The following is a 26339-nucleotide window of genomic DNA, read 5'->3' as shown; positions in this document are numbered from 1 at the left end:
CAATTACTGGCACTGGTAACTCTTGCACCTCCAAGCTAACACGGTCACAGCATGATTATTAAGACAAAGAGCAGTCATCTGGGTCAGGAATACTTTTTCATCAGCCTAAGGTGCTTCTAATTTCACCTGAGAAGAGACTGAAGGCTGCTTTAGTTCTATCTTTTCCTTCTTCTCTTGCCAAATCTCTCCTTTACAGGAACACGGTTGTTTTATTTCTCTCATCTCAATCAAGGAATGCCCTCAGACATTGTAACCTTTAGTGTCATGAAATCATTATTTAGCTCTTGCCTCGTTTACAAAGCTATTTTTAGTAAACCAAAAGTCTAGCTCTAGATCCATCCAGGTGCAATTCAACATGAAGTAAATGCAGGTTCAATGGTTTATTTAAAATCTTTTTTCCCTGTAAAAACGCAAATGTTGTCCTGCATCTACTCCATATATTTCCATGATTGGGAAGAGAAAGCAGCCAAACCCAAATATTATCACTTGAAGCTGAGTAAAGCTGCTGGATACATCAGAAGATTAACAACACTCATCATGCTCTGATGGGCTTGGAGGACAGACTCATCTGGAACCCCTCTGAAGCACATGGGTCACATATTTATGTCAAAGTACTCCCTTGCCAGGGCACACCTGAGCATGTCTGATGTGCAGCACCAAATCTTCCTCAGAGGCTGACTCCTTCTGCATCAGAAGGTGTCACTGGCCCCAAAGTCCAGGGAGATCTCCTCCCCTGGCACTATGTACATATTGGAAAAAAAAGTAAAATTAAAATAGCCATTTGTGCACGTAGGCTCTATTGGCAACTTTGATCTTTACGTACTGTTCATAAAACCCTCACAGATAAGCATTTGCAATTTAAAAATAAAATGGTTTTTGTTTGTTTGTTTTAAAGAATAATTTCTATACTTCTGTCAGCCAACTAATTTCAATCACAGCATAATCTAAGAATAAAGCAAATCCTAGCCAAGAATGGCTACCACGGCACCCTCAAGAGCCAACCCTGCTGCCAGCCTGCAGCAAGGGGGAGCAGCATATCCCAACTCCTCACATCCCTACACCCCAGCTAGGAATTTGTGGTGAATTCCAGTTGATTTTCTTTATATTGTTTGTCTTTCAGCTTAGGAATGATCCAGTCCTTGTGATGGCTGCACTTCAAGAGAGCAGTGGGGTGGAGAGGCTTCTGGGCAGCATCCGGTGTTAATGGCAGTGCTCCGTGATGTCCACAACAACTGCCTTTTTCCAGCTGAAGAAGAAATAGCCCGTTCCTGCCCCTGCTGCCACAGCTATGCAGAGGTATCCATTGTACGTCATGAAGATCAACATGAGGAAGTAACTGACTACGACTTGAATGATGTGCAGTACAGTCTGCAGGAGGTGAGGGAAACTCAGCATCTGCTGCCTGAGAACACAAAACCCAAAGAATAGTCAGCATCCATGAGACACAGGCTGCAAAACACACATCCCTAAAGAGAAAACTTAGCTCTTAGGCTGATAGGATGCCAAGGTGGGCGTGAAATGTGAGAGAAGATAACAAAGCAGGCTGGACATGGACTTCTGCATGTGGTTTTCCCCACAGAGCTAACTGATAACAAAGAAAGCATGGTACTTGCTGGGAGGACAAAACTTTTAGCTGAGAAACAGACTTCTACAAGCTTATTTTACCCCCACATTGAATAGGCAGAAGGGCTTCTTTTCTGAGTAGAGGCTTTGACTACCTGTCAACAGAAGGATCCTGAGTATTTTCTGTCAGGGTTGCTGGCTATAACACCCAAATTCTGTTCCTGGGAACTCCCCAAATATGTTTGTTACTGCTCTGGCAAAAAAATAAGCTTATCTGACTCCTTGCTGCTTTCCTCCTTTTCATAAAATCATAGAATCGTTTAGGTTGGAAAAGACCTTTAAGATCGAGTCCAACCGTCAACCCAACACCACCATGCCACTAAACCATGTCCTGAAGCACCCTGTCTACATGTTTTTTTAATACCTCCAGGGATGGTGACTCAACCACTTCCCTGGGCAGCCTGTTCCAATGCCTGACAACCCTTTCAGTAAAAAAATTTTTCCTAATATCCAATCTAAACCTCCGCTAGTGCAACTTGAGGCCATTTCCTCTTGACCTATCACTAGTTACTTGATAGAAGAGACTGAGCCCCACCTCGCTACAACCTCCTTTCAGATAGAGAGCGATAAGGTCTCCCCTCAGCCTCCTTTTCTCCAGGCTAAACAACCCCAGTTCTCTCAGCCACTCCTCATAAGACTTGTACTCCCCCATCCTAAAGGGTGGCCAAGTGACTCAAGCACAGTGTCCTCCAGCATCAAGCAGTGTCCCAGCTGGAGTCAACATACTTTGCAGACAGCAATACTGGCTGCATAAAGTTTTTTCTGTCACAGTTTTTGCCTTTGTCAGCTGCTGAAGAAATTTGTCTTACAATGAAGTGAAATTCTTACCCAACAGTTTTGTGCGTCTCCATCAAGATAGTGCCATTGGGACCTGGCACTGGCATGGAATTGTAGCGAATGCTGACTTGGGATTTACGGAGCAGACACTCTCGGGCAATCTTAAGGCCTTCATAAAACATGGCTAGGAAGAAGACAGCCACAAAAGCACCAGCCATTTCTGACAAAAGAGGAAACATTACTGTATCTGTGCAACAAAAGAAATTTGCTTCAAAACATGTCAGAAGATGCACTGTGTAATTCAACAAGCACGTCACACTGCAGTCTATGGCTGGGCACTGTGTGCATGCATGTACAGATGGTAAACGTGAAGTTCACCCACACACTAATTGGAATTTCACCCATGAAGCGAAACCAGCAATCACACTTGCTAATAAGACCAGTCAAATTCTTAAATGATACAAAGATCTCCCTTTTTCTTTCACCCCACAGACGCCATTTAAAACAGATGCAACACAGTGTGCCTGCATATTTTTGGCATAAATAGCAAGGTAATCCTGAAACATTAATCAACTACAAACTTTTTGTTTGGAGTAGACAACAGTTTTACTAACCTCCAGGAGTATTGATTGTAAGTCCAGAAAACAGCAATGGAACATTCTCATAGCTGAAGTGGAAAGTCATTGCCTGCACAAAACGTAAAGAACATCAAAATGAGCCTGAATAGCTAGCTCATCCTGAGCTAGAGCTCACAACAAGATTTAGCAAAGGTTTTTGTATTATGACAAGAACCTAGATCATTTCAGTTGGTCACCAGATAGACTCGAAGAAACTCTTCTGTAAATCTAGTGTAACACACACAAGTGAGACATGGCTAAAGATGCTCCAGGTTCCAATTCTAGTGGGCAGTTCTTTTGGGCAGTGCCCCTGGGGAGAAAGCACTGTCCTTTACAGTAACTGCTACAGAAAAGTGCCTTCTTGCTTTTGGAGCTCCTTTTCTCCTCAGCATCAGAAGTAGTCAGGGATTGGGGATGTCTCTAGAGCTCACCCTTGCCTCCTCATGACTACTCATGGGCTGGGGTACAGGGCACTTTCTTCTCCCCACCTTGACCTCCTGTGGGCTCATATGGATAAGGGCCTGTATAGCTGAATCCTCCGGTCCCATCCTGCATTGTGCCAGCAGACTATTGTCTCCCTACAGAACCTCCTAATATCCTATGGGAAATAGAGACCTAAATACAGGTACAACAAGGACTATTATAAATAAAGCAGGACCACAGCTTCCCCTGGGTGGAAATAAGGGCTCCTGAACCTGCATAGTCAATGATGTGGGAAAGGGAGACATCAACGATCCCCCAGCCAGCTGAAGTTCATATAATCTTCCTATCCAGGTAAATACACTGCAGTTTAGCATGTCTTGACCACAGCTGCATACAATGTTTTCACATGTAAAGTACTCACTAAGCTAGAGGAACTCCTCTTTGAACTCCCCTCCTTGCTTAATTAAGGTTATTTGCTGAAGATCAGAATTATGATTAATTTTAGCATCCTTAAGAATCAGCAGACATTCATTACCCCCAGAGCAGAAATTACTATAAAACATCTTTTAGAGAGTAGTTCTATTTCTTTAATGAATTTAACATTTTTACATTTAAAACAAAAAACACACAAACCAAAGAGCATTACAGCCTAGTTCCAGAAACCACAGCTGAAATAGAGCCTGTTACTTGGTGCAAGTGAGGAATGGAAATATGCATACATTAAAATGCGTTCCATCTATTATCTAAGATGCTGTACCTATTTACTTCCTTCCCTGATGGTTTTATGTGCAATGTTAATTCAAAATCTTGTGCAATTAATCACAGTTTTCAGTCGCAGGTTAAGGCAGGGTCCTGTAACTACCCATTGAAGATAAGAGCACTTAACCCTCAGAAAGAAACAGCATTTAGACGGAAAGTAACAGATCAGAGAGTGCCAATACTTAGCTGTTAGACTACGTGAAGAGCTTCACAAGGACATCAGTGACGATGCTGGACCGCAAGTTCCACCAGCACTACTGGGCTTTGTAATGGGCCACGTTCACAAAGGGGAAGGCTGTTCTAGTCCCCTCTTCTGCTATGATACTGTTTGCAATATAAGTAGAAGCAGCGATTCTTGATTCCTTCTTCGGGGCACATGGCTGGCAGGCAAAGTTTAACTGAAGGCTTGCAAAATACGCTCCTGAGTATATTCTCATTTGAAACGGAAATGCATGCTCTCTCCCCTCCTTTCAAAGTTTATCCATAAAGAGTCATGTTTTAATAATCTGAAACTCACTCCAAAAGTATTTTAAAAAGGGAGAAAAAGCTGAAAAAGTCCCTAGAACTGGCTACACACAAACACAGATCCTACGGTCATCTCCATGGAAACTCTGGCCGGAATCTCCGCAAAGCTTCACTGATGCCAGCATGTGCAAGTCTGAACTTGTTTAAATCAAAGTTAGCTAAAGCAGCAGGATTCAGGACCAACACAGCCTTAACGCCAACGTGGCAAAGAGCCCTGGTACCACTTTGGTCCCCAAACCAAGTGCATACTTAAAAGTTCAGGAGGAAAAGCGCACACAGAATGATCACCTGCAGGTCAGCACAATCCATCGTACTAGAGTGCAATCCCCTCAATGCCAGTTAAGGCTTTTGCTAACACTAACAGCCTGGAGAACTCCATCCATCTCCGTTTCTTGCAGGAGAATGCTTACTTTACACTTCCGCCTTTAGCTGGCTAGAGAGCAGACACCAGCCTGGCTGCTAGAAAGGTTTTTGCAAGAAAAGACCATTTTGCCAAAGGATCTCCAGCTATGAAATACATTTCGTGTTGCATATCACCTCATGCCACTCCATTCCAGAAGAGCCACAATGGGGTCTGTGTTTTAACTGGATTGATTCATGTCTTCCAAAGCTAAGTTTAATTTCTGATTCTCAAGAGCATAGTCTTTAAGATGACAAGTTACTCTGAACCACAGACAAGGAAAAAAATATCTTTTTAAGAAATTATGACTTTTTCACTTACCATCATCATCATGTCAGATACATGACTATGTCCTGGGGCTGCTGTTGAGTGGTGATGTTCAGGAGGATGCATGGTTGGCAACATGGAGCTGTTCATGTGGTGATTGTGAGACATCTTTACAACAGAGATATTCAAAAGGCACGTAGAAAAGTGGGACCCTGAAAAACAAAACAAAACAAAGCACTTTTCTAAACAGAATATGGTTTCTCTACTGCTATTGCAAGAGAAAATACTCTAAGCCACTGAGAACTACTGCCTCTGGATAAACTTGTGGAGCATCCTCATGGTCCTGCACTCTCACTACAGAGAACACACAGCAAAGCCAGCAGGACAATTTAAAGGAGGTGTGTCCCTCTGAGCTTTACATCATCGTATTGCTGCACCATCCTAAACATTCTTGCCAGAAAGGCAGCCTAATCTGATTGAGGTAGCACATGGGGACAAGTGCTCAGCATAAAGGAACATTTCTTATCTGTAAGAGGAAAAAACCCGTCTCTTCTCAATTGCAGTCATGCAAGAGGCAAGCCCCATTTTAAATTGCATATACTAAAGGATCAGATTACAATATTTCTCTTAATTGACAGTTATACATTTTATTGGGAACATGTTTAACAAAGAAATTACGTTAGGTGGTACAAGACCTATCACCAGGCAAAGGTCTGCAATAGCCATGGGCAATCCAGTTTCATTTCCATGAGCTTTACATTGTCACATCTCCCCTCTAATCACATTACACACAATGAGAGAAACACTCAAAAGGCTGCCAGTCCAAATCCCTAATCTGGTTACTGCAAATCAGGTATGTCTGGACACACTACATTAAAAATAAAAATACATCTTGTGGTTAAATGTGGACATGGCTTCTGCACTCTGCACCCCAGCACAACTTGGCATGGAATCAGGGACAATTTCTGGCGTGAAATGAAAAGTCACCAGGTGGAAACAGCAACAGGAGAGAAAACAACCTGGGAATACCAGTCAGTCCTGAAATGACAGCATCTGTCAGCATGACAGATCCAGGCAAAGGCAACCCTAACATAGTCCAGGTGAGATACCACTAAAGATAGGTAAGTACCAACACTGCTGCAGTAGATGCTCTCTGGAATGTTGTGTACCCTCCCAGTCTAGTCCAGCACTCAAGTAAAACCAAGTGAAATAAAAAACAAAGTACAGATACTTTCTCAAATTAAAGTTAAAAACAAAAAAAAAAAAAAAAAAAGGAAACATTCTTCCTTCCAGACAAATCATCAGGAGTGTTTACAACTGGGAAAAAAAAGAGCTTTTTAAGCTAAAAGACAATATGGTGTGTGAACAGTTAGGTAAGAATATATTTAGATCGGAAAGGGGAAATGAAACTCTAGAAGAGCTTTCTAAACTGAAAGCAGCACTAGCAAACAAAACTCCAAATGGCAACCAGTTGGTGCTGGAGCTGGTTCAGTCTGTGACAGTGACCTTATGACACAGCTGTACAGGAATCACTGGTGGACCAGAACACAACTGCCAGTGCAGCCTTGCAGAGCACCAGTGACAGGGGGTGATCTCAAAAGGCTTTGGAGTTAAATTAAAAAGAGCAAGGAGAGAAGTTAAAGATTTGGGGAAGATAAGGAAACTTAAGTCAGCAGTGTTGGGGAAGAACTCAAGAGAAAGAATTAGTACACCCCACAAACACTGAAATTAAATAATGCAAATAAGCACCTGTATGCACCCCAGTCAGCTGGTATAAGCTACACCAGCAATACACAGCTCAGGTATTTTCTGCATCTCTGTGCAGATGAATTTATTGCATTAGACAACTTCACAATAATTCCCCTGGAAAGTTAACTTGTGATATAATCTAATGACACTGGCTAAAACCAGAATGTATTCCCTGTCCATATTTCTGCTAATATTTTTTAGCTCACTCCGCCCCCAATTTGTGCGTGAATATTAGGACTAGAAAAACAGCTCAGAAAAATGTTTGGGGGAGGAAAAAAAGAGACACTAATGCAAGAAGCAGCTCACCTGACACAGAAAAGCATTACCAAAGGATACCTGCAGAACAAATGGTGTGATTTTCATATAGCGTAGCTTTGAAGATTGTACTGTTCCAGACATGAAATGTTCAAGCGCTAGAACTGAAGTCCCAAAACACAAACACTTGGGAAAGGAATCCTCTGCCAAGACACACAAACTTCAAATTGCCTTTTGCAGCAGGAAAGGAAGAAGAACAGCCAAAGTGCTTTACATGACAGGATCAAAGATAAGTGTGCTGCAAGAGGAAAGAAGTAACGTAAGAACCTCCCCTGTCCCCAGCCAAAATCTCATCTCCTTCCTCTTCTTTCAGTTGACTGATAACATTGCTTTTGCTTTGGATGCAACATTCTCGCTAGTGACTACTGTTCAATTCGATTACTTATTCATTTCAGGATTTCATGCTCCTCCCAAACCCTGCAGGTTCCAATACGCTCCACAGAAGACCTAGCTGTTTACAGATTAGAAACTCCCTTTGTGGTGGGGTTGTGTCCAACTTCTCACTAATTTACCATCACTGGTCTTCAGAAAAGGAGAAAAAGGGGACGTGTTCTCTAGATATTGACAGTGTATTAACAAACAACAAGGTCAAGTATTCACAAGAGGCTGCATGTGGGTGGGCAGGGTCTTGGTACAGGTTACAAAGAGCATGCTTGATGCTCACTTGTGTAGCTCCTTCCCACCCTGCTATACTAGCACTCCAGTGCCAAACCCAACCCCCTACTGCAGTTACCCAACACTGAAAGACGTTTTAAGAGATCCTGAAAAGGATGGGATATTAAGGAGCACAAGAGGAAATAACTAAACTGAGGCACTTCAGCTGTCTTTTGTGTTACTAAAGGTAACCAACACATGGATAAATTTCTGTTTAAAAATAGATCACTTCCAGTGGAACACCCCAGTACAATCAGTCTCTGAGTTACAACTTAGGAGGTCTCTACCTGTGCCTTGGGGTAAAAAACAGTATCTATGGCAGCAGCAGTAACAGGTTAATGGCTGTGTAATTTTTCACGCTGCAAGTCTCTGGTTTGCTTTCTCTCAAGAAACAAGCTGAAAGCTGACTGATATGGAGCTGTATGTATCACAAAAAGAAGGGTGCTGTTTTTAAAAAGGCTGACTCCATACCTGGAGGAAAAAGTCCACACACATAAGTTTCTATTATTGCAAATTCTTTAAATATGTTTAGTCTTGTACAAACCCAGCAGTTCAGCAGCAGGTATTTTTGTCTGAACGGATGACTTGATCTCTTGACTGCTGCCTGCTCCACATGTTTGCACAGAAAGAGAGGCATTGAAGTGTATTACTGAGCACACCCTGGATAGGGAATCTGGAACAGACTGTGGCTGCAGCAGGCTCAGATATTTCGAAGCATTTGCACACCTGAAGGGCACAGATCTCATGGTGCACCTGCCCCAATGCTGCACGGTTACCAGGGACGCATGCACACAAGGATTTTTTTGTACCCTGCAGTAGCCTACCACATAAGAAAACAAACAGGGTGGGACAGGAGAGAGGAATGAGGAAATTCTCTCCAGGGCTTGTTTCTTTCCCTCTCAGTGCTGTCACCCCAGGTCAGAGGAGCCATAACCTCCATTTCATGACACCTCAAATTCTTAAGGAAAACAGCAAGACTCAGAGCTACACACAGCACTTCTCTTACTTTAAGCCATCATCTTGGAGCAGGACTGACCTCAGCACATAGGTAGGCTCTGTTCAGATAGAGGTTTCTATCCCACTGCTGCAATGCCACCTCAGCAGCTCAGCAAACCAAGGTGGTTCAGGGAGATGTGCAGCCAGGAGCAGACAACAACAAACTGTTAGCTCAAGTTCAGCGTTAGGACTTACTTTCACCCTCCACCAACATTTAACCAGTGCTGCCTCATCTCACACATACAAGGAAGCCATGTTCACAAGTCCAGGGCACGAAGAAGGGGAGGAAAGAGAGGTATCTTATGCCAGTGCACAACAGAAACAACAGGTTAACGAGCTGGACCTGCTGAGATGCCAAACACAAAGCAGTCTTCTCAAGCAGATCTCAGCCATGAGATGACTGCCATTATACCTAACCTCCACCACAGTTTCCCTATCTATTGCTTCTGCCCTGTTAATCCAGAATCCTGCCACTCCAGAGTTTTTCCTGTGGCAAACAGCCTTCTGGACACCCAAGGGAGATACACTTTTTCATGCAGAAACACGGGACATGCAGAAACAGGACAGACTATGGGAAGGATCTGCCAAGCTCCCAGAAAGTATTTTACAAATCAGCTCAGTCTGACACACAGTGTGCAAACAGAGCTTCCTTAAAGCCACATTCAAAAGGAATGATGCCCCTTTCCAAATCAGAAGTCTAACAGGATTAACAATGGAGCCTTAAATCAATGCCCATTAGAGCAGCAAACTCTTCCCTTCAAAACAGTGCCTCATCTTTCCCATGCCAGTTCTGAAAAAGCAAGAAATAAAACTAACTCCACTGGCTCTGCCCAAAAGGAACGGAGCCTTAAAAAACACCTCTTCAGTCTCCTTTACACTAGTTACTTGTTCAACAGAGACGGTGCTTGCTGCAGTGGCCCAGCACACAGTGGCAGCAAGCACGCCAGCCATGCTGAAAGGGCTGGGTCCTGCACAGAAGCCTCCAGACTTCTGTCTCAGCACAGCTGGAGTGATTCTTACCTAAGGTCCTTCCACCAATGCTTTTGGCAGCAAGCACAGGGTCAGGCAGTCCCTCTTTTCTCCTGAAGAAGTGAAAAAGACCTGGTAAGATTTACTAAGAATTAAAATGAAAGCTCCTGAGAGAAATCCAAGGGGGAAAGATTAAAAATAGCAAGTTGGAAAGGCAAAGATCTCTTGCTTGCACATCACATACATCTCAGTCCTGCATGACACAAAGGAACGCTACATATAAAACACATGAGTAATGGAAAAGGCAACCACCAAAAGTTATCAGTGCTCTACTTACAGCAGTACAGCTGGCAGACTATTTGAGCTTCACAGGCTCTGAGCTTGTGGTCTCAAGCCCAATCCTTTTTTTTTTTTTTTTTTTTTTAAAGTGCTGTAAATGGAGGTGGGAGGGGAAGCCGGGAGCCTGTAGACACTACAGCACTGTTCACTGCCTCTAACTGTGGTCTCCACTGAATGGTCTGAGCTAGTCATCATGAGGCTTAAGCACTGCTTCTAGTTTATCCAATTTCCTGGCAAACTTGACAACTTTAACTGCTTCCTTTCCAAATGGGTGGATTTGCTGTAACTCCTCCAGGATCCTAGCCTTAGCTCCAGAGCTGCTTAAAGGCACAGCAGAGGGACAGACCAATTCTACCTATTCACACTGCAGGAGTATCCAGCAAAGGCAGCCAGAGCCCTCCTGGGTCAAGCTATATAGAGACACTTTAAAGATACTGGGAACAAATAGATCATTCTTCAGTAAGGTAATATAATGTGTTTTACAAGATACACACTGTCGTTCTCCAATGCCAAAATTCCTCTCAGAGCTCTCCCAAACAACTTCAGCAACACCAGGCTGGAACTCAGACACACAAGGAGGGACTGTGCTGTGCCCAGCACACCTCATAATTGCACACCTCTGTTTTTCCCTTGCACAACTCCTGAAGAGGGAGCTTTTAGTGCTATATTAAGAATTTAAGGCATGTTTGCAAGGTCACAGCAAAACTGTGTGGCTTGGCCTGGTACTGCGTCACTACCTTAGAGTCCCAACCAAAAGCCTTTACCAGAAGTTTAAGGCTTCCTAAAAGCTCGACACACTAGAAGGGGTTCAGATAAAGAGCAAGAAAGAGAAGGAAACAGCTCAGGAGAGGAGCTCCGATACATTTTGAGGGTTAGGCTGTCAGGCCGCATTAGTTTGTATTTCCTGGGTTTTGTACATGACCAGAGAAGCTTGCAAATCGATTCAAGTCAGATCAGTGGAGTCAAGCAGAAAAACACACTGTATGACAGAAGGCACAGTCTCCCTCTCCACCTGTAAGCAGAAGGGATACAGCTGAGCTATTTATACAGATGGTTTTCAGAAGCTTTTGAACAAAGAAAACAGGTACTCTGGAGGATGTCCAGCTTGAGATGCCAGAAGGTAGAGAGCAGGGAGTGGAGAATGATGGGCAAAAAAGGGGCTGAGTAGGGCTATGGACAACATCTTGTGTTCAACTTCGAAAGGCGACGGTGTCTGGGCAGACTGCGACATGCAGAGATGGAAGCAGTCAGCAGGGAGGTTAGAAGGGAGACGCAGCCAAGCTGGTAGCATGTAGAGACCAGCTCTTCGGCAACTATCATGCACAATACAAGCAGAAGAATGGGCTTTTAAAAATAACCTACAGGGCTATTAGTTTTTCATGAGAGGAGTAAGCCACACAGGAGAACTGATCCTCTGTCATCACCCCCATCAAGGATCCCCAGCTGGAGCCATTAAGCACAATCGTGGATGCTGAAGGTCACAGCAGACTACATGGCATATCAAAAACACTCCATTGTTCATGACCCATGCCCACAACTGACAGTATTTGCCCAGGCTGAGATAGACCCTTTCTTAAAGTGACCCTGACAAACCGCAGAGGCAGGATAGGGGGAGAGTGGAGAAAAGCCTCATGCCACCCACACAGGGAGGTTTAGGGGTGAAGGATTAAGCCAGAGTTCAGTTCAGGTTCTCTGTAGCACAGCCAGATCACACAGGTGGGGCCAATAATCACAGTCTGCAAGTACATGCCCCTTCCTCAGTCCCTGGGGGAACTCATGGGGGGTCTGCAGGTCTTTGCAAAGATCACAAGAGAGCCCTGCCAAGTGGAGTAATTTTGCTGTTTTCTCACACTTATGCGAGCTGCAAACCTCCATCCTTCAGAGCTCCTGGTTGCCACTGTTTGCCTCTTTTATTCTTACCAAATCCTTGTGTTTCTTTCCCACATTCCACACTTGTACCAATGCACGTTTGTCCCTCTCCTTATAGAGTTGCTCTGTCCCCAAGAGACAGGTTGCACCCTCCACATGTAACTATTGCATAGCACTTGTGGACATAGCAAAAAAAAAAAAAAAAGTGGTCCAATTTCAGACTACAGATTCCGGTTGAGATGCTGGCTCACACAGGCTTCCTGGAGTTGCACAACATGATTTGGCAGGTAAGCACAGTTATACACATTAATCAACTTTTAATTAAAATGAAGATTAAAAGAAGTTGATAAAAGTATCAGCATTGGTTCAACCCTTAAGGTCCTGTCCTTTGCTTTGAACCAAAGCAAGACTCAGCTATGCAACTAAGGCAAAGCTGGTGACATTCACTTAGCACAATCCCCATTACTAGAGGAGGGGCCAGAGCTCTTCCTCTCAGCATGGCTACAATCACAGCCCTTTGATGGAGTTTATTTTCATAGCAAACTTGTCTGGTCACTTTCTGTTAGACACCCTGCTTGATCTGCTTCCCTAGAAGGGGACAGCCATTCCTAATCTTCCAGCTTCTGCAGACTCCTCAGGAAATCTCTGAATCTTTGAACAAGAAAAAAAAAATAACTAAGGACAGACTGTTCTTTACAGGACAATGCACTGAACTTCATGAAGTGGAGCATCATGCCAGCCCATGTCATTACTAACAGGCCCAATGAAGTGAAAGGCAGCAGAAAACAAGCTTGCAGAGCAGAAAACCTAAGACTGTAAGAGTGATAACACTGGAGGAAAGGCTGAGAAATGCTGGGAATAGATGTGTACAGATGGAAAAAATAACGGTGAGTTAGGTAGGCTAAGCAACAAACAGATTCCTCTCTGGACAAGGTTTTTGCCCAGCCATACTGAAACTACAGGAGATGGAAAAGAAATAAATGAACAATACTCCTGGGAAACATGGCAAAACTGAGGAGTCCTTGCCAATGTTTTCCTGGCTATAACCTCATTTCTGCTAGAGAAGTCTGATACAGTCCAGGTTCAAGCACCTGGAACACACATAAAGCTTTGCATTGAGATTCAAGAGTGAGCCTCTACTCTCTCACAAAGGGTCGCAAACTCCATCAGGCTACAACCTGGCAGTTAGACTAGATGATTGTTGTAGGTCTCTTCCAACTATTCTATTCTATTCCATCCCATCCCATCCTGACTCTTCTGCTTGTGCTGGTAACCTCTCAATCCTTGCCTCAGTAGAGCAGGTAAGATTATTTCCACAATGACCACATCGACCTTTAGCAAGAGGTGACAGAACCAATGCCATCTCTCCTTGGTTTGCCTCTTTTTCTCACAAATTCTAGGTCAGCAATGCAGGGGAGACTACATCAGCACAGGAATCAGTACAAGCTCCCCTCATCTACAAGGGAATCCTGGACACATTCCCACACAGACTAGTGAACATTAATTTTTCCTTTGAAAGAAGAACTCCAATCTTAGAGACCAATCCATGCCTCCAACTGTTGGGCCAAATCTTGAGGTCACCACCTACACATGCTCTCCAGGCTGCCCCACTATTGGCAGGGCATGAGACAATAACACCATCTCTTCAGCACAGCAGCACAAGCTGCTTCTTACCATCCCCTATACAGTGCTAAAAGTGAAAACGCTTTTGAAAGTTGTGCAATAGGCTTTTGGGCTCAGAATACAGCAGTGGGTACCTCTGACTAGATCATTTTCATGCTGTTGCAAATACAACACAGTCCTTGCCCTGACAAATACAAAACAGTAGGAAGGGCATAATACTAGGAATGACACCGGAATTGGATGTGGCAGCTCCTGTGAACACCACAGGGTACAGACTTGCAAAATGCAGCCTACTGCTCATCTGTTTTGCAGACATTGCTGAGCGCACATCTGTCACAGAAGCATGGCTCAAGGGAGTTATTTTTGGGTGAGGGACAGATGCTGAAAGCTGTCATGAGGCTGAGGACGGTCGGTGAACCGTGCGTGCATGGCTCTTATCCACACAAAGGACAGCCAGGCAGGACACAGCAAACAAGTTTTGGAGAAACACATCAGAAATGATGTGAACTGAAGTATTCTGCTACCCCAGCAGTACCCTGCTACCATCCTGATAAAACATGAGTACTTTCAACCCAAGTGAGCCCAAATTAACCTGAAGTCCCCAATGGGACAGTTTCAAAGGATCTGAAGAGAGAAGGCCATCTTTGACAACCCTAGCCAGAGAGACTATTATAAGCTGAGCAAATCAAAAGTGTAGTTCAGGGAACAAAGCACAGCTTGCCTGGCCCAGAGCCACCCACCCACTGACCAGAAGCAGGCGGCCAGGAACAGACATGTCAACTGCAAGCTGGTTTTTTTACTGCTAACAAACGCCAATAAACATTATAGTCAGTATTCAGAAAGGTGAGATGCTACATGAGCAGACAGTGAACTCAAATGGTGGCAAAAGTGGTATCAATTAAAAGGCAGTTAGGTTCTCTTCAATAGTTCAAAGTTTGCCAGTTCATCTCTGAGTGTCACAAAACTTTCCCCTTTTTTTCACATTACTGCTCCAGCTCCAACAGAATAGCACCCATCTTCAGCCAGCTCTTCTCGCTGCACACAGAAAACAAGGACATGCAAGCGTCGTATCGGGTGCCAAAGCCAGAGCAGATCAGTTCTGCAGCAGGCCTGTGACTTCTGCATTCAGGAGTGACCTGCCATGCTCAAGCCCATCTCAAGCACGATTTCTTCATTCTGTACATATGCAGTATTTCCCCCCCTCTCTGTTTTCATTTCTCTATTTCTTCCACCACTAGCCTTTTGGATGCTATATTTGCTCTGCACTGTTTATTGTTCTCCTTTCTGTCTAGCTGAATAAGGCAGTCATCCCCCTTTTCTGACGCCCAAGAGCACAGACGTTTCTGGAGAGCAGCAGAAATAAGGCACCTCAAAACACGCAAGACCTGAGGAGCGAATGCCAGTCCCACAGCTCCCAAAGCAGAGAAGATACCATAAAAAAGCTGACTCAAGCACTCATCTGGAGTGAAAAGCATGGCATTAGAGATGCCAAAACTGACAGAGGATGCTACATTACAATTTCTTTATAAATCATCCAGGCTAAAGGGCTCCTACAAAAGCAGGTCAGACACCAAAATTCCTTATAGCCAACGCCAGCATGAATTCAGAGCTAGTACTAACAAGTTTCCATCAAAGGCAATTCCCAGGAGGCTTCTACAGAAGAACCTCTTCAGCACTCCCTGTGCACGTCAAAGACTTCTGAAGCAATTACCCTAGGACCACAGTCTGGCAGGCCACTTTATCATAGCTTCATCTCTCTTCCCCAAATCATTAAGGGTATGAAACAGTAATACAACAATATGTACCCATGTCACAAAATACCCAGTATCTAGCATCCAGGGAGGAGAAACCTGAAGGCTGCCCTCCCCCTCCCCTCCGAGACCATGCTGTGTTTAAGCACAGATAAGGCAGAATGGCTTAAATCCCAATGGCTTAACAGGCCTTGTTGCGATGCCAGAATAGCTGAGTGCAGTCTGCTTACCATGCACGACATTCGGTCAGAAATCACCAGAGGACCCTCTCGCTAAAAACTGCTTAGCGCTCACTTGTCAGCTGAAGAAAGCTGCCTAGCCCTCCTGCTTACCAGTGGAGAGAAACGGGACAGCAGCAGGGAAGAGAGGAGAGAAAAGAAGTTCCACGTGACCCATATTTTCCAAGATTACATAGCTTCTTGAATAAATAGATACTTCCTTATCCTCTGTGGCAGTTTCTGCAGAGACGTTACACAACCAAGCACAGGAAGGGCAATGAGGGAGATGTGACCCATATGGCCAGAGAGCAGGAAACATCCTGCTACCTCACCGTATGCTAAGGAACAAGTGGGACAGAGTCCTGAGCCTTGCAATACTCTTCAAAAACTTTTTAATCTAAAAAAAAAGTTAATATTTGGAACTGTATCCTAGATGACTTCTGCTTCCTTAGAAAACCCAGGCCTAGTAAAGAATTTATCTTCCTATTTTATATGCCCTAATCAAGAACAGCTTCTAGCATGCATTCTTCTACCTACAGCAGACTTTTTTTAATTGAAGGGAAAGGTTAAAGTGGAAAAAAAAATCATGTTCTGTGCACAAGATTCGCCATCATGCTCAGTAACTCATCATCCACATTCCTGCAGGTTCACACCACCTGCACCATTGGTATATATGAAAAGGAGCCAGTCTGTCTCACAGAAAAAGGGTGTCTCTGTCCAGAGGGTAAGGAGTTGTAGTGTTGCTTGTGACCCTTCAGTGGCCACATACAGAAGCATTCAATCTATGAGGAACGCTGGATATGTCAGGATGCGAAACAAGGTACTACTTGCAAGTTAATACCTGATAAACCACTGCTACATGGTTTGCTGAAGTGGGAAGGACACATACCAGGCTAAACAGTATAAACAGCTCTGACCAGATTTATTTAAAACGGTGCCTTCTAGCCTCAGGCCCAGCAAGACTGTAAAATAATCTCAGGAGACACAAAATGAAACCAGGAGTCAGCAAGTGCATGCCCAAGTAAGCAAGCAAAAGTTTCCTCAGCTGCAAAAATGCAATGTGACTCAATGTGTCCTAAAAGTGCATTACCTGGCCTTTAATACAGATGCAAGATTACAAATGCTATCTAGAAACATCATAAATACCTTTGTCTCATGTAGATAAAACTAATGCTAAAAGGGTAATAAAATGGATGGCATCGGTTTATTACAGGCCTCGTAAAAGGGAGCCTAAAGTCCATGAACACAGATGATTCAGAAGACTCAACAGAAGATTCCCAGATCTTACCCTACTTGCCCTTGTTCCACATGTCACTGCAGGAGGACTTTCAGTTAAGATTTTCAGTCACAGAACTGCTGTGGTTTAGGAGACCTCCTGACATCATCTAGTCCACCTCCTCTGCTCAAGCAGGCTCAGCTGGAGCAGGTGGCCCAGTCAGCACCCTTATTACCCCCTCAGCATGACAACTGCACATGTAGTTTGATAACTTGTACATATCAAGGATTTATCAGTTTTTGCAGATATGGTAAGGAGCTGCTCTGTGCTCTGGAGAGCAAGGCCATCATTTCTAGACCCAGTTACAGATCCTGTACTTGAACTAAAAAGCTCTTCTACTTCAACATCCTGTGAATCCTTTGGCAGAGAAATCTTCCCTCTAGTGAACTCGGGCAGTGCCTGAGGCACTGCAGTGCAGTGATAACAAAGATAGTTTTAAGTTAATGGATCAGCTGATAACAACCTAGGCATTTACACAAACTTGTACATGCGGAAAATAAGTTCCTTTTTCCCCTTCTGGCTGTTTTTCAACATCATAACCAGACTTAGCCCAGAAAAGCCAACATTTGTACAAGTTCTGAACTAGATTTCAGGTGTGTTTTGAGGATCTGGACAAGAAGAAAACCACCCTCCAGAACTCCTTGTTAATTAAGTTTTAGGAATCCATTCCACACATATGATACAAGACCTATTGGTTTAACCAATTAATATACATTTTTCCCTGTCCAGCACTACCACACACTCATCACAGAGAAACACCTTCATTGTGCATTAGCATCTACCACATGTGAAAACTTCCTTGAATAACAATCCCAGGAGCACATGTCACTCCTTTCTTTTCGTATTTAAGTAGTAGTTGGTCTACAATTACTCCTTAGATGCTGTCCATGTGCAGATGCAGCATTTTAAGGTGGTCACTCAACCATTCACCTTCCCTGGAGCTGTCACGTTCCAGCCTGTGCCAGGCATTGCTGCAATAGCCATGCGTAGTTGATGTCAGCTCCTACGGATATATGCTGGGACTTCCAATTCCTACTCTGGCATGTCAGGGTCACCTTTTAAATGTAGGCTTTTCACTAAAGACCCAATGGTTTGCAAGACTGAATTTTAGAAAAATACTTATGCTTTTCCTGCTTGCAGAAGGGAAATGAATGCGTATTCATTTCATTTTGCATCACCATCTATGACTCTCCCTGAAAACAAAAGCTTGTTCTACCACAGCCAAGAAACAAATTCTTTTGTGCTTCAATTGTTCAAAACACCTGTTGTTTTGAGAAGCCGAAAGCTGTTTCTGAGCAAAATGCAAGGTAGAACACAGGTCATCATCAGCAAAATCCATTCCACTGTGTTTTTAATTAAGCCCAGGAAGCCGATCTCTGTTTCAACAGATGGTTAAGACCAAAATACACATCATCAGAGGCACTTTCCTACTCTTGCTCCCTGATCTTGGATAACAGCAAGAGGATGGAACATGTGACATATAAATAGCTTTCAGGTAGTAACACAAACACTTCTACGAGTTCACAGAACAAATTCATAGTCCTAGTCCATAGAACAGAGCACCTCTACATTTTCACTTTTGGAAATGCAAAAATACAATCCCACCTTCAGTCTTTGTCAACTCAGCAAAGTAGATGATCTCCTGAGATATCAAGAAGAGGGAAAGGGCAATCAAATCAAGCCATTCTCTGGGAAGGAACTTGTCTTTGGAAAAGCCTTGGCCTTATGACACTTTTCTGACAGGAATACCTCTAGGGCATGGAAAGCTGGAACAAATAGTGATCAACAGATTTTTTATTTTAGTTATGAATGACTATAAACCACTCTGGGAAAAAGCTTCGAACACTGCCTTTTTCATGTAGCTTTCAAACCCCTGGACTGCCACAGAGCTGCTAATCCAAAGCAGAAATGATTCACAGCTAAAAAAAAAGCTGAGTACTTACTATTCCAGAGACAGGTTTTCCATCTATTGACTCCAGGAAAGCAGTCTTCTGCAAACAGGCAACAAGTCTGAGACAGATCAAAGTTTCTAAACTTTCAGATAATGCTGACAAGCAGAACATGTATCATTATCTATATCAAAGGCTAATCATTAACTACTGCTCGGATTTAGCTATGATCACTTTTACTCCACTTTAAGCCTATTTATTGCCTGACCTGCAGCCTATTTCAAACCAGACCCATTACTTGCAATATGGTCAGTGGGAAATATTTATATTCAGCTTCTCCAAGCTGTGCAAAACAGGGGTAAGGGCTGAAGCAGCAGAGATTTCTGCTATATTCTACTCTGGGTGAAACCATCCCTCACAAAATATTAACAATCCCTATTGTTATAGCCAAAGACTTCATATGACCCAAGATAAACATTTACTGCTCGGACTATGCAGCCCACTGAAGGCATAAGCCAATCATGTTAGGATCAGACCAAGGACTGGGATGCTCACAAAGATCCACGTAACAGCAAAAGTAACTCCTGAGTTTTCCTCATGAGATCTCTGCAAAAATGCAAAGAGATTTTAGAACTCCCTGACCAGATTAAATGTGTTGCAGAGATTATTTTCAAACACACTACACAAAACATGTTTCAAACATTAATTTCTCTGTCAGAGAAATTAGTGTTCTGCTTGCTTTTGGACATTGTAACAAAGCAAGCTTAGTTCCTTTTAGTATCTACCCCATAATGAAGAAATGCGATGTTCTCAAAGCTATAGGCCAGTTTTTAGGAGCTTGGGGGAAGCGATAAAAAATAACAAGGCAGATATCGTTAAGAATTTCTGCACAATTTATGCTATGTGTACAAGACAAATCCTGTCAGGGAAGCTGGCTCCCTGACCACTTTGATGGGAAAGCTGGCATCAGCAATTGCTATGGAAGAAAAAAATGTGACAAAGGAGGAAAAGTGCAAGAAGTATAGCTGTACTGTGCTCTGCAACACAAGTGTCCTTATTCTAGGGGCAGTGATTTCAAGCAAGATCAAAAGCAAGAGTTACACAAAAAGGGATCAACTGGCAAGCAGTGCACACGATCCTACTATCATGATGTACTGGAGGGTTTTACTTAAGGAATTCAGCATATTAAGGAAAGTCATGCTGCTGGCAAAAAGTTTTTTAAACTACTATGTCTAACCAAAGAAGCAAAAAAAAAAAAAAAAAAAAAAATAAAGCGTATTAGGCTTTACTATCCGTATAGCAGGATATCCTATAGACACTACTCTGTTTATGCCTTGCACGAACAGAGTAGCACAAAAATGGCTTTACAAGTACAACCAAACCTGTAGCAGGAACACAAGGGCAGCTGTAAAACTGCCAACTATCTTTCCTTTAAATTGTTTAGGCTTCACTTTGACACTACCTGTAACATACTCCTCCGGCCTACTTCAGTCACACCTGATACCACTTTAAACATTAAGGTTCAGTACATCCTTGTGAGATAATGTTTTATTCCAAGTTATGAAGGCCACCAAAGCCAATAGTAACTTGATTTGTATAAAACTATCCTGGCAGACAACCCAGAAATCATGACTCACTCTCTTGTCAAATCCATTACACCAGGAGCTCAGACAAACAAGGGAACTATAAAAAAGGCAACTGAGAAAACCAGACCAACACTGTGGGTTGCATTTTACTTCCACGGTATTCCAAGGCTGGTTGTGTTCCTCAGGTGCTTGCGCTTCTAATTCCCTTATCACTTTGATGTACAAGGGTTGACTTACCATATCAGAAACACGCATGGTATCTCACGGCCCTCCCATGGAGTGCTACACTGACAACAGCCACTGTGGTCACTTCCCAAGGGCTGAAGGAGAATGAACTGGGATCGTCTGCCTGCTGGGAGCACTGGCTTTGAGTCTGCTCCACATTCGTTAGCGTTTTTCTTTCCGAAGTAAAGGATGCAAGCTTGAAAATGCAGTCAAGCTGTGACAATACATTGTCAAGTCTCTTTAGTACAGCTCCTTTCAGATCAGGAAAAGTTAACCAAGGTGGCAACTGACTGATCAGATCCCTGGCTCTCAGTGCAGCCTCCATCCAAACACAATATGGAGGAAGTCTGCCAGAAGTTGCAGGGAGCTGCTGAGCTGCACAGCACACTGAGGCCAAGCACTCAGCTCGTACCAGTACAGCACAGACCTGCTCTATTTTCCCATACAGAGTACCTTCACCATTTGAAAGAAATCAGACAAGGAGCAGGTTGGATCACAGGGACGAGCATCTCTGTCAGGAGGCTGACACCATATACCTTTCCAATAGCTGCTCTTCCAAGCTCACAAAGGAGCAGGCTAGCTGGTTGGCTAACAAGCATCAGTTTGTAAGCTCAGGAAGTGCACTGCATCTTAGAGGTGCCCTGAAAGTACTTTTTAATCCTACAGATCCAAGTCCAATCAAATTATCTGTAAGGTAAAAAAAAGCCTGAAAGTGTATTTACAAGACACAGTCCTTCCCCCAAGAAGAGATGAATTGTTTAAAAAAGAAAAAAAGCCAAGACTGTCAGGATTTCTCTTATCCAGGTTAGTCAAAAGATCAGATAAACATACCACAAAGCTCATATTCCAAGCTCATGTACCTTCATCAGAGGAAGGAGATTTGAATCCTTGATAACTAATGAGCACATGTGGGAAAAGAAGGCTTTGTTAAAGTGAAGTAGCTCTCACGAAGTCTCAAGAGAGAACTTGGTGCACTCACTGTTAGTTTCATGGCAGAACAGCTGTATTCTTCTCCTAGTTTTCTCCCAGCTTCTCAGGCTTGATACCAGGATGTGCCAAGCACCCGGTGAGAATAGAAGATGCTCAATCACTTACAACATTTTGGCCCATGACGTAGAGCTACCATGATCTCCTATATTAATTTAGATAAGCATTAGAGTGAACAGATTATATGCATGTATGTCCTGGTTTTGGCTGAGACAGAGTTAATTTTCTTTCTAGTAGCTGGTATAGTGTTATGTTTTGGATTCAGTATAAGAAGAATGTTGATAACACACTGATGTTTTCAGCTGTTGCTAAGTCGTGTTTATACCAAGTCAAGGATTTCTCAGCTTCTCATGCCCAGCCAGCAAGAAGGCTGGAGGGGCACAAGAAGTTGGGGGGACACAGCCAGGACAGGTGACCCAAACTGACCCAAGGGATGCTCCATACCATGTGATGTTATGCCCAGTATATAAACTGGGGGGAGTGCAGCTGGGGGGATCACTGCTCAGGAACTAACTGGGCATCGGTCAGCGGGTTGTGAGCAATTGCATTGTGCATCACTTGTTTTGTGTATTCCAATCCTTTTATTATTATGTCACTTCATTATTGTTATTATTATCATTACTAGTTTCTTCCTTTCTGCTCTGTTAAACTGTTCTTATCTCAACCCATGAGTTTTACTTTTTTTCCTCCGATTCTCTAGCCCATCACACTCAGGGGCAGGGGGAAGTAAGCAAGCAGCTGCATGGGGCTCAGCTGCTGGCTGGGGTTAAACCACGACAATGTACAACTTTTTAAACAGATTATAAATGACATTCACATATGTGGTACAACGATGACTGTGGGATCTTCTAATATTAAGTACGTGCAGAGTGAAAGAGCAAAAAGAAAATTTTAAAATATTTTCCACACAAGCAATTGTTATAGCTAGCAATCACAGTTGTTCAAGTGCAAACGGAAATCAACAGGACCCTTGCAGATATGAACTGGTGAGACAGAGGGAAGAAAAGACATTGTGAACCTACGTTGGGAAGTTAACATTAAAGATTGTAGAAACAGAGAAGGAAGGATAAAAAGGAGGTATTTCATCACAGCTTCCCACTTCTAGATTGGCTTCTAAACCAGAAAAATCTAATGCCAGGACCGACAAATTAAAGGCTTTAGAAAGTTAATTTGTAGTGCAGCAAAATAGGAGTTTAATTTGTTTACAATAACTAGTCCCATTATTCTCTGCATTAGATTCCAGCTTTCAGCTGAAAAAAAAGTCAGTGAAAAAAATCACTGGTCTCAGGTCCCCTAGGACTTGATTGGGAACATTTCCAGAAAATTAGATTGAAACAAAAGGCAATGGAGTAGATTAACTAAGATTGGATTTCCCAGAGAAAAGCAACATAAACTATATTAAGTCTTTTTCAGCCTTCCCTAAGAAAAAATTGCCAAGATTCCCAATGATTTCCTGGCAGACTTTTGGAGAAGTTCGCACTGGCAGTCTGCTTCAGCTCAACTTCACAAAATTCTGATGCAGATTACTGATAACTTTCAGGGTGACCTTGAGCCAAGCGTGGAGAAGGCAGGTCTGCAGAGGCATGAAATTGTCCTGTTGGGTAGAGAGGTCTTTATAGCAAATACAGAAACAAAAAAGGAAAGGAGAAAATACTACATTTTAGTTCAAAGACAAAAAGTTCTGTCTTCTCTCTGACCTAATGTCTGACTGGAAACCAAGACAGCTGAAAGGAAGCTCCTTAGGGCCCTGACTCAAAACTCATTGTGTGAATTCGGTAGATCGTCTCATCTATTTGTACCAGAAGACCATTAAAGATTAGTATTCTCAGCACCTTCCCTTCTCAGGCATTAAGCTTTTGTTCAGGGGTAGAATGTCTCACTATTCCAAAACTTGAAGTTACACTGTAAAGGGCTAAGAGAGAGAGGAATCCTCCCAGACCTCTTTCCTAAAAAGGGAAGAGAAGAAAAAAAAAAAAAAAAAAAAAAAAAGACAAATCTTCTTGTCCCTGCACCACTGCAAGTCAGAGTCAGTGGCAGAGACTGTAACTTTAAAACAAAAAAGCAAACATGCAAATGTGACATGGAAAGCTTATTTAATTCCTCCTCTCTACTGGCAGAAATTATTCTAATTCTCAGCCTAGTTAAAAAAACTGCTCTAAATTAGAAATCTGGTATGAAATTAAAATAATTATCTGTAACTTCCAACAAGCAGCAAAATCTCAGTAGAAAACAGCCATACAAAATTTCTCAATACAAAGTTGTGTCAGAGCCAGCAACTCCTGCTAGTTTTATTCTTTTCAATCCTTTTTTTTTTTTTTCAGGGAAGGGGGAGGAGTGGAAGAAGAAAAAACCTGCTTACTGCAAAAATTTTTGTGTTCACAGCAAAAAGCATCACTTTTATTCTTTAATTTTGTATTGTGCAGCAGGGCAGTTACAGTCAGCTTCACCAACACATCCACAGTTATGAAGCCAACATGCATTTAAATAGCAATATTTACACATTATTTCCAGTGCCCCCTTTTTAATGAAGGATGGGAAAAAAGCAATGCATAATCCAAAGCTTGATGAAAGCCTCAGGAAGTATTACATCATAAATTACATGAACTGGGACCATTAAATTGAACGCTAACTTACCCTATAAGATCACATATTGTTACTCATGAAAAATACTGCAAAAGCTTTATTTGCCTCCGGCTCAAGCAGAGGCAAGTTAAGATCAAACAGATTAAAAGTAAATTTAATAAATACTTGTGAAGAGAGTTTAATCCACCTTTGCACAAAATGCCATACTATTAAGCATTCTAAGCTTGGAATTTGAGCACAAAGAGGAAAAAATTGGTCCGTGACTGGGAACTCACATGGAGCCACAAGCCCACTGCAAACTCAATTGCAGAAGAGGGCTATGAACTAAGCTCAAATAAAAAAACCCCGACAAGTGGCTAAGACAGCACTTAGATGTGATGCTTGCTGTAAGGCTGCAGTACGTATTCCTACCAGCTACCAACCCACTTCACTGACATTAAGACTTGCCAGTGCTGAATCCCAGTGTGGGAAAGCACGTCAGATTCTCCGCTAAAAGGTTGTTCACAGGATGGGAATCCTTGATTGCATCAGAACCGTTAAGTTTTTCCTTCCAAGTTAAACTTTGTACTAGAAAAGAAAAAGGAAAAGTTGCGTACAGACATAACATTACCTGTACCTAAAAAAACCCTAAATTCAAGTGTGACACTAGGACTTAACCACAGAGATTTTTTTAAGTGGTGAAGACCAATCTTGACCACCTACATGATAGAAATATGGAAGGAGGTAAAGCAACACACTATCTCTTCACCTAAGGCACACAGGAACCACATCTCCTATTTGAAGTTCATGTCCACCTGCTGTATCAAGATAGGAACAATCTGCTCCCACTAGGAATTCACATCAAATTATTGCATAACTATCATGTGTGTGCATTGGGTTTATTTTTTTTTATCAGAAATGAGGCTTTTGACCCTTTGTAGGTTTCATTCTAAGATAATCACACATTCTGCAATAAAAAAGCTACTTAATGCTCCCCCTAGTCTTTTCCCTTTAGAAGTGAAATCACCGATATCCCAATCATGCTGTATTCTCATTGCAATAAAACTCAACCAAATTAACTACAAATGCAGTGCTACAACAGACCTGGCAACTTCGTGCTCAGACTCAAACATCCTAAAAGTAACTATTATTACAAATTTCCAATCAGTGCCAGGAAACATCCAAAGCCAGGAAATTATTCAACCCTTATTGCCATTTTGCTCTCCCCTGCATTCAGTTTTGCTGCATTTCAACATCATCTGGTTCTGAAGCACTGAATTTAAAGACAAAGCAATGGGTCTCACAAAGCACCTAGAGATGCCAGCTTTTCAAGAGGAAAAAAAAAACAAACAAGAAGCGTATTTCTCAAGCTACAAGGCAAAGGTGGAAAATTGCTTAACGAGGGCCAGCTCAGCTGTTTTTAAAACCAAGAAACTATTCTGATGCTAAGAAGAAAGCACACTACACAGCAGTTGTTGCCCTTCGGTAACTCAGAAGTGTGAGAACCGAATCTGGAGCACAACAGCACCCATGTGTCGCTAACCTGTCCGTACCGAGAGCGTACCACAGGTTTGCAGGGTCGGTACCAAGCCGCACAGGCAAAGCAATGAAACCATCCCCCGGAGACAGGCCAGTCACCGAGCCCCGGAGGGGTTTCGGCTCCCCTCGGGTTTGGGGCAGAACGGCAGCATGCGCTCGCAGCAGCAAGGACGGCACACGACGACTCAGCGCGCCCAGCTGTCACCTTGGGAACAAACATTCTTCCGCCCGCCAAGCCAGGGCGGCAGCCTCCCCCTGCGTCCCGGGGAGCCGGGGACCCGCTGCGGGCGCCGCTTTCCGTACGGCCGCCGGACTCCCTCCGCACCTCAGCGAGGTCGGCCAGCTCAGCAGACCGCCCCCCCCAGGCCCCCGAAAGGCCCCGCCGAGGCCGCTGGCCGGCC

At 43.2% G+C, this 26339-nt stretch overlaps 1 protein-coding gene across 4 annotated transcripts in view; it reads right to left on the bottom strand.

The window, feature by feature from the left end:
* The window catches only part of SLC31A1 (solute carrier family 31 (copper transporter), member 1), a 26467-nt gene continuing 128 nt past the window's right edge, over window positions 1-26339 (bottom strand). The window contains exons 1-7 of one of the 4 annotated variants that reach the window (XM_010571065.1): window positions 25964-26135; window positions 21711-21982; window positions 10126-10187; window positions 5446-5603; window positions 3015-3087; window positions 2452-2620; window positions 1-1402 (exon numbers count right to left, since the gene is read on the bottom strand). In XM_010571065.1, coding sequence (XP_010569367.1) covers window positions 1201-1402; window positions 2452-2620; window positions 3015-3087; window positions 5446-5559 — 558 coding nt within the window. In that variant the 5' untranslated portion in view covers window positions 5560-5603; window positions 10126-10187; window positions 21711-21982; window positions 25964-26135 and the 3' untranslated portion in view covers window positions 1-1200. Of the gene's footprint in view, window positions 1403-2451; window positions 2621-3014; window positions 3088-5445; window positions 5604-9145; window positions 9253-10125; window positions 10188-10411; window positions 10495-21710; window positions 21983-25963; window positions 26136-26339 lie in introns of those variants that run through there. The other 3 variants (XM_010571067.1, XM_010571064.1, XM_010571066.1) reach the window with 3 other exon arrangements.

Source organism: Haliaeetus leucocephalus, unplaced genomic scaffold (genome assembly GCF_000737465.1).
Source record: "Haliaeetus leucocephalus isolate CR32 unplaced genomic scaffold, Haliaeetus_leucocephalus-4.0 Scaffold306, whole genome shotgun sequence".
In the NCBI taxonomy this organism is placed as follows: Eukaryota; Metazoa; Chordata; class Aves; order Accipitriformes; family Accipitridae; genus Haliaeetus; species Haliaeetus leucocephalus.
This window is presented reverse-complemented; position numbering and strand designations above follow the sequence as displayed.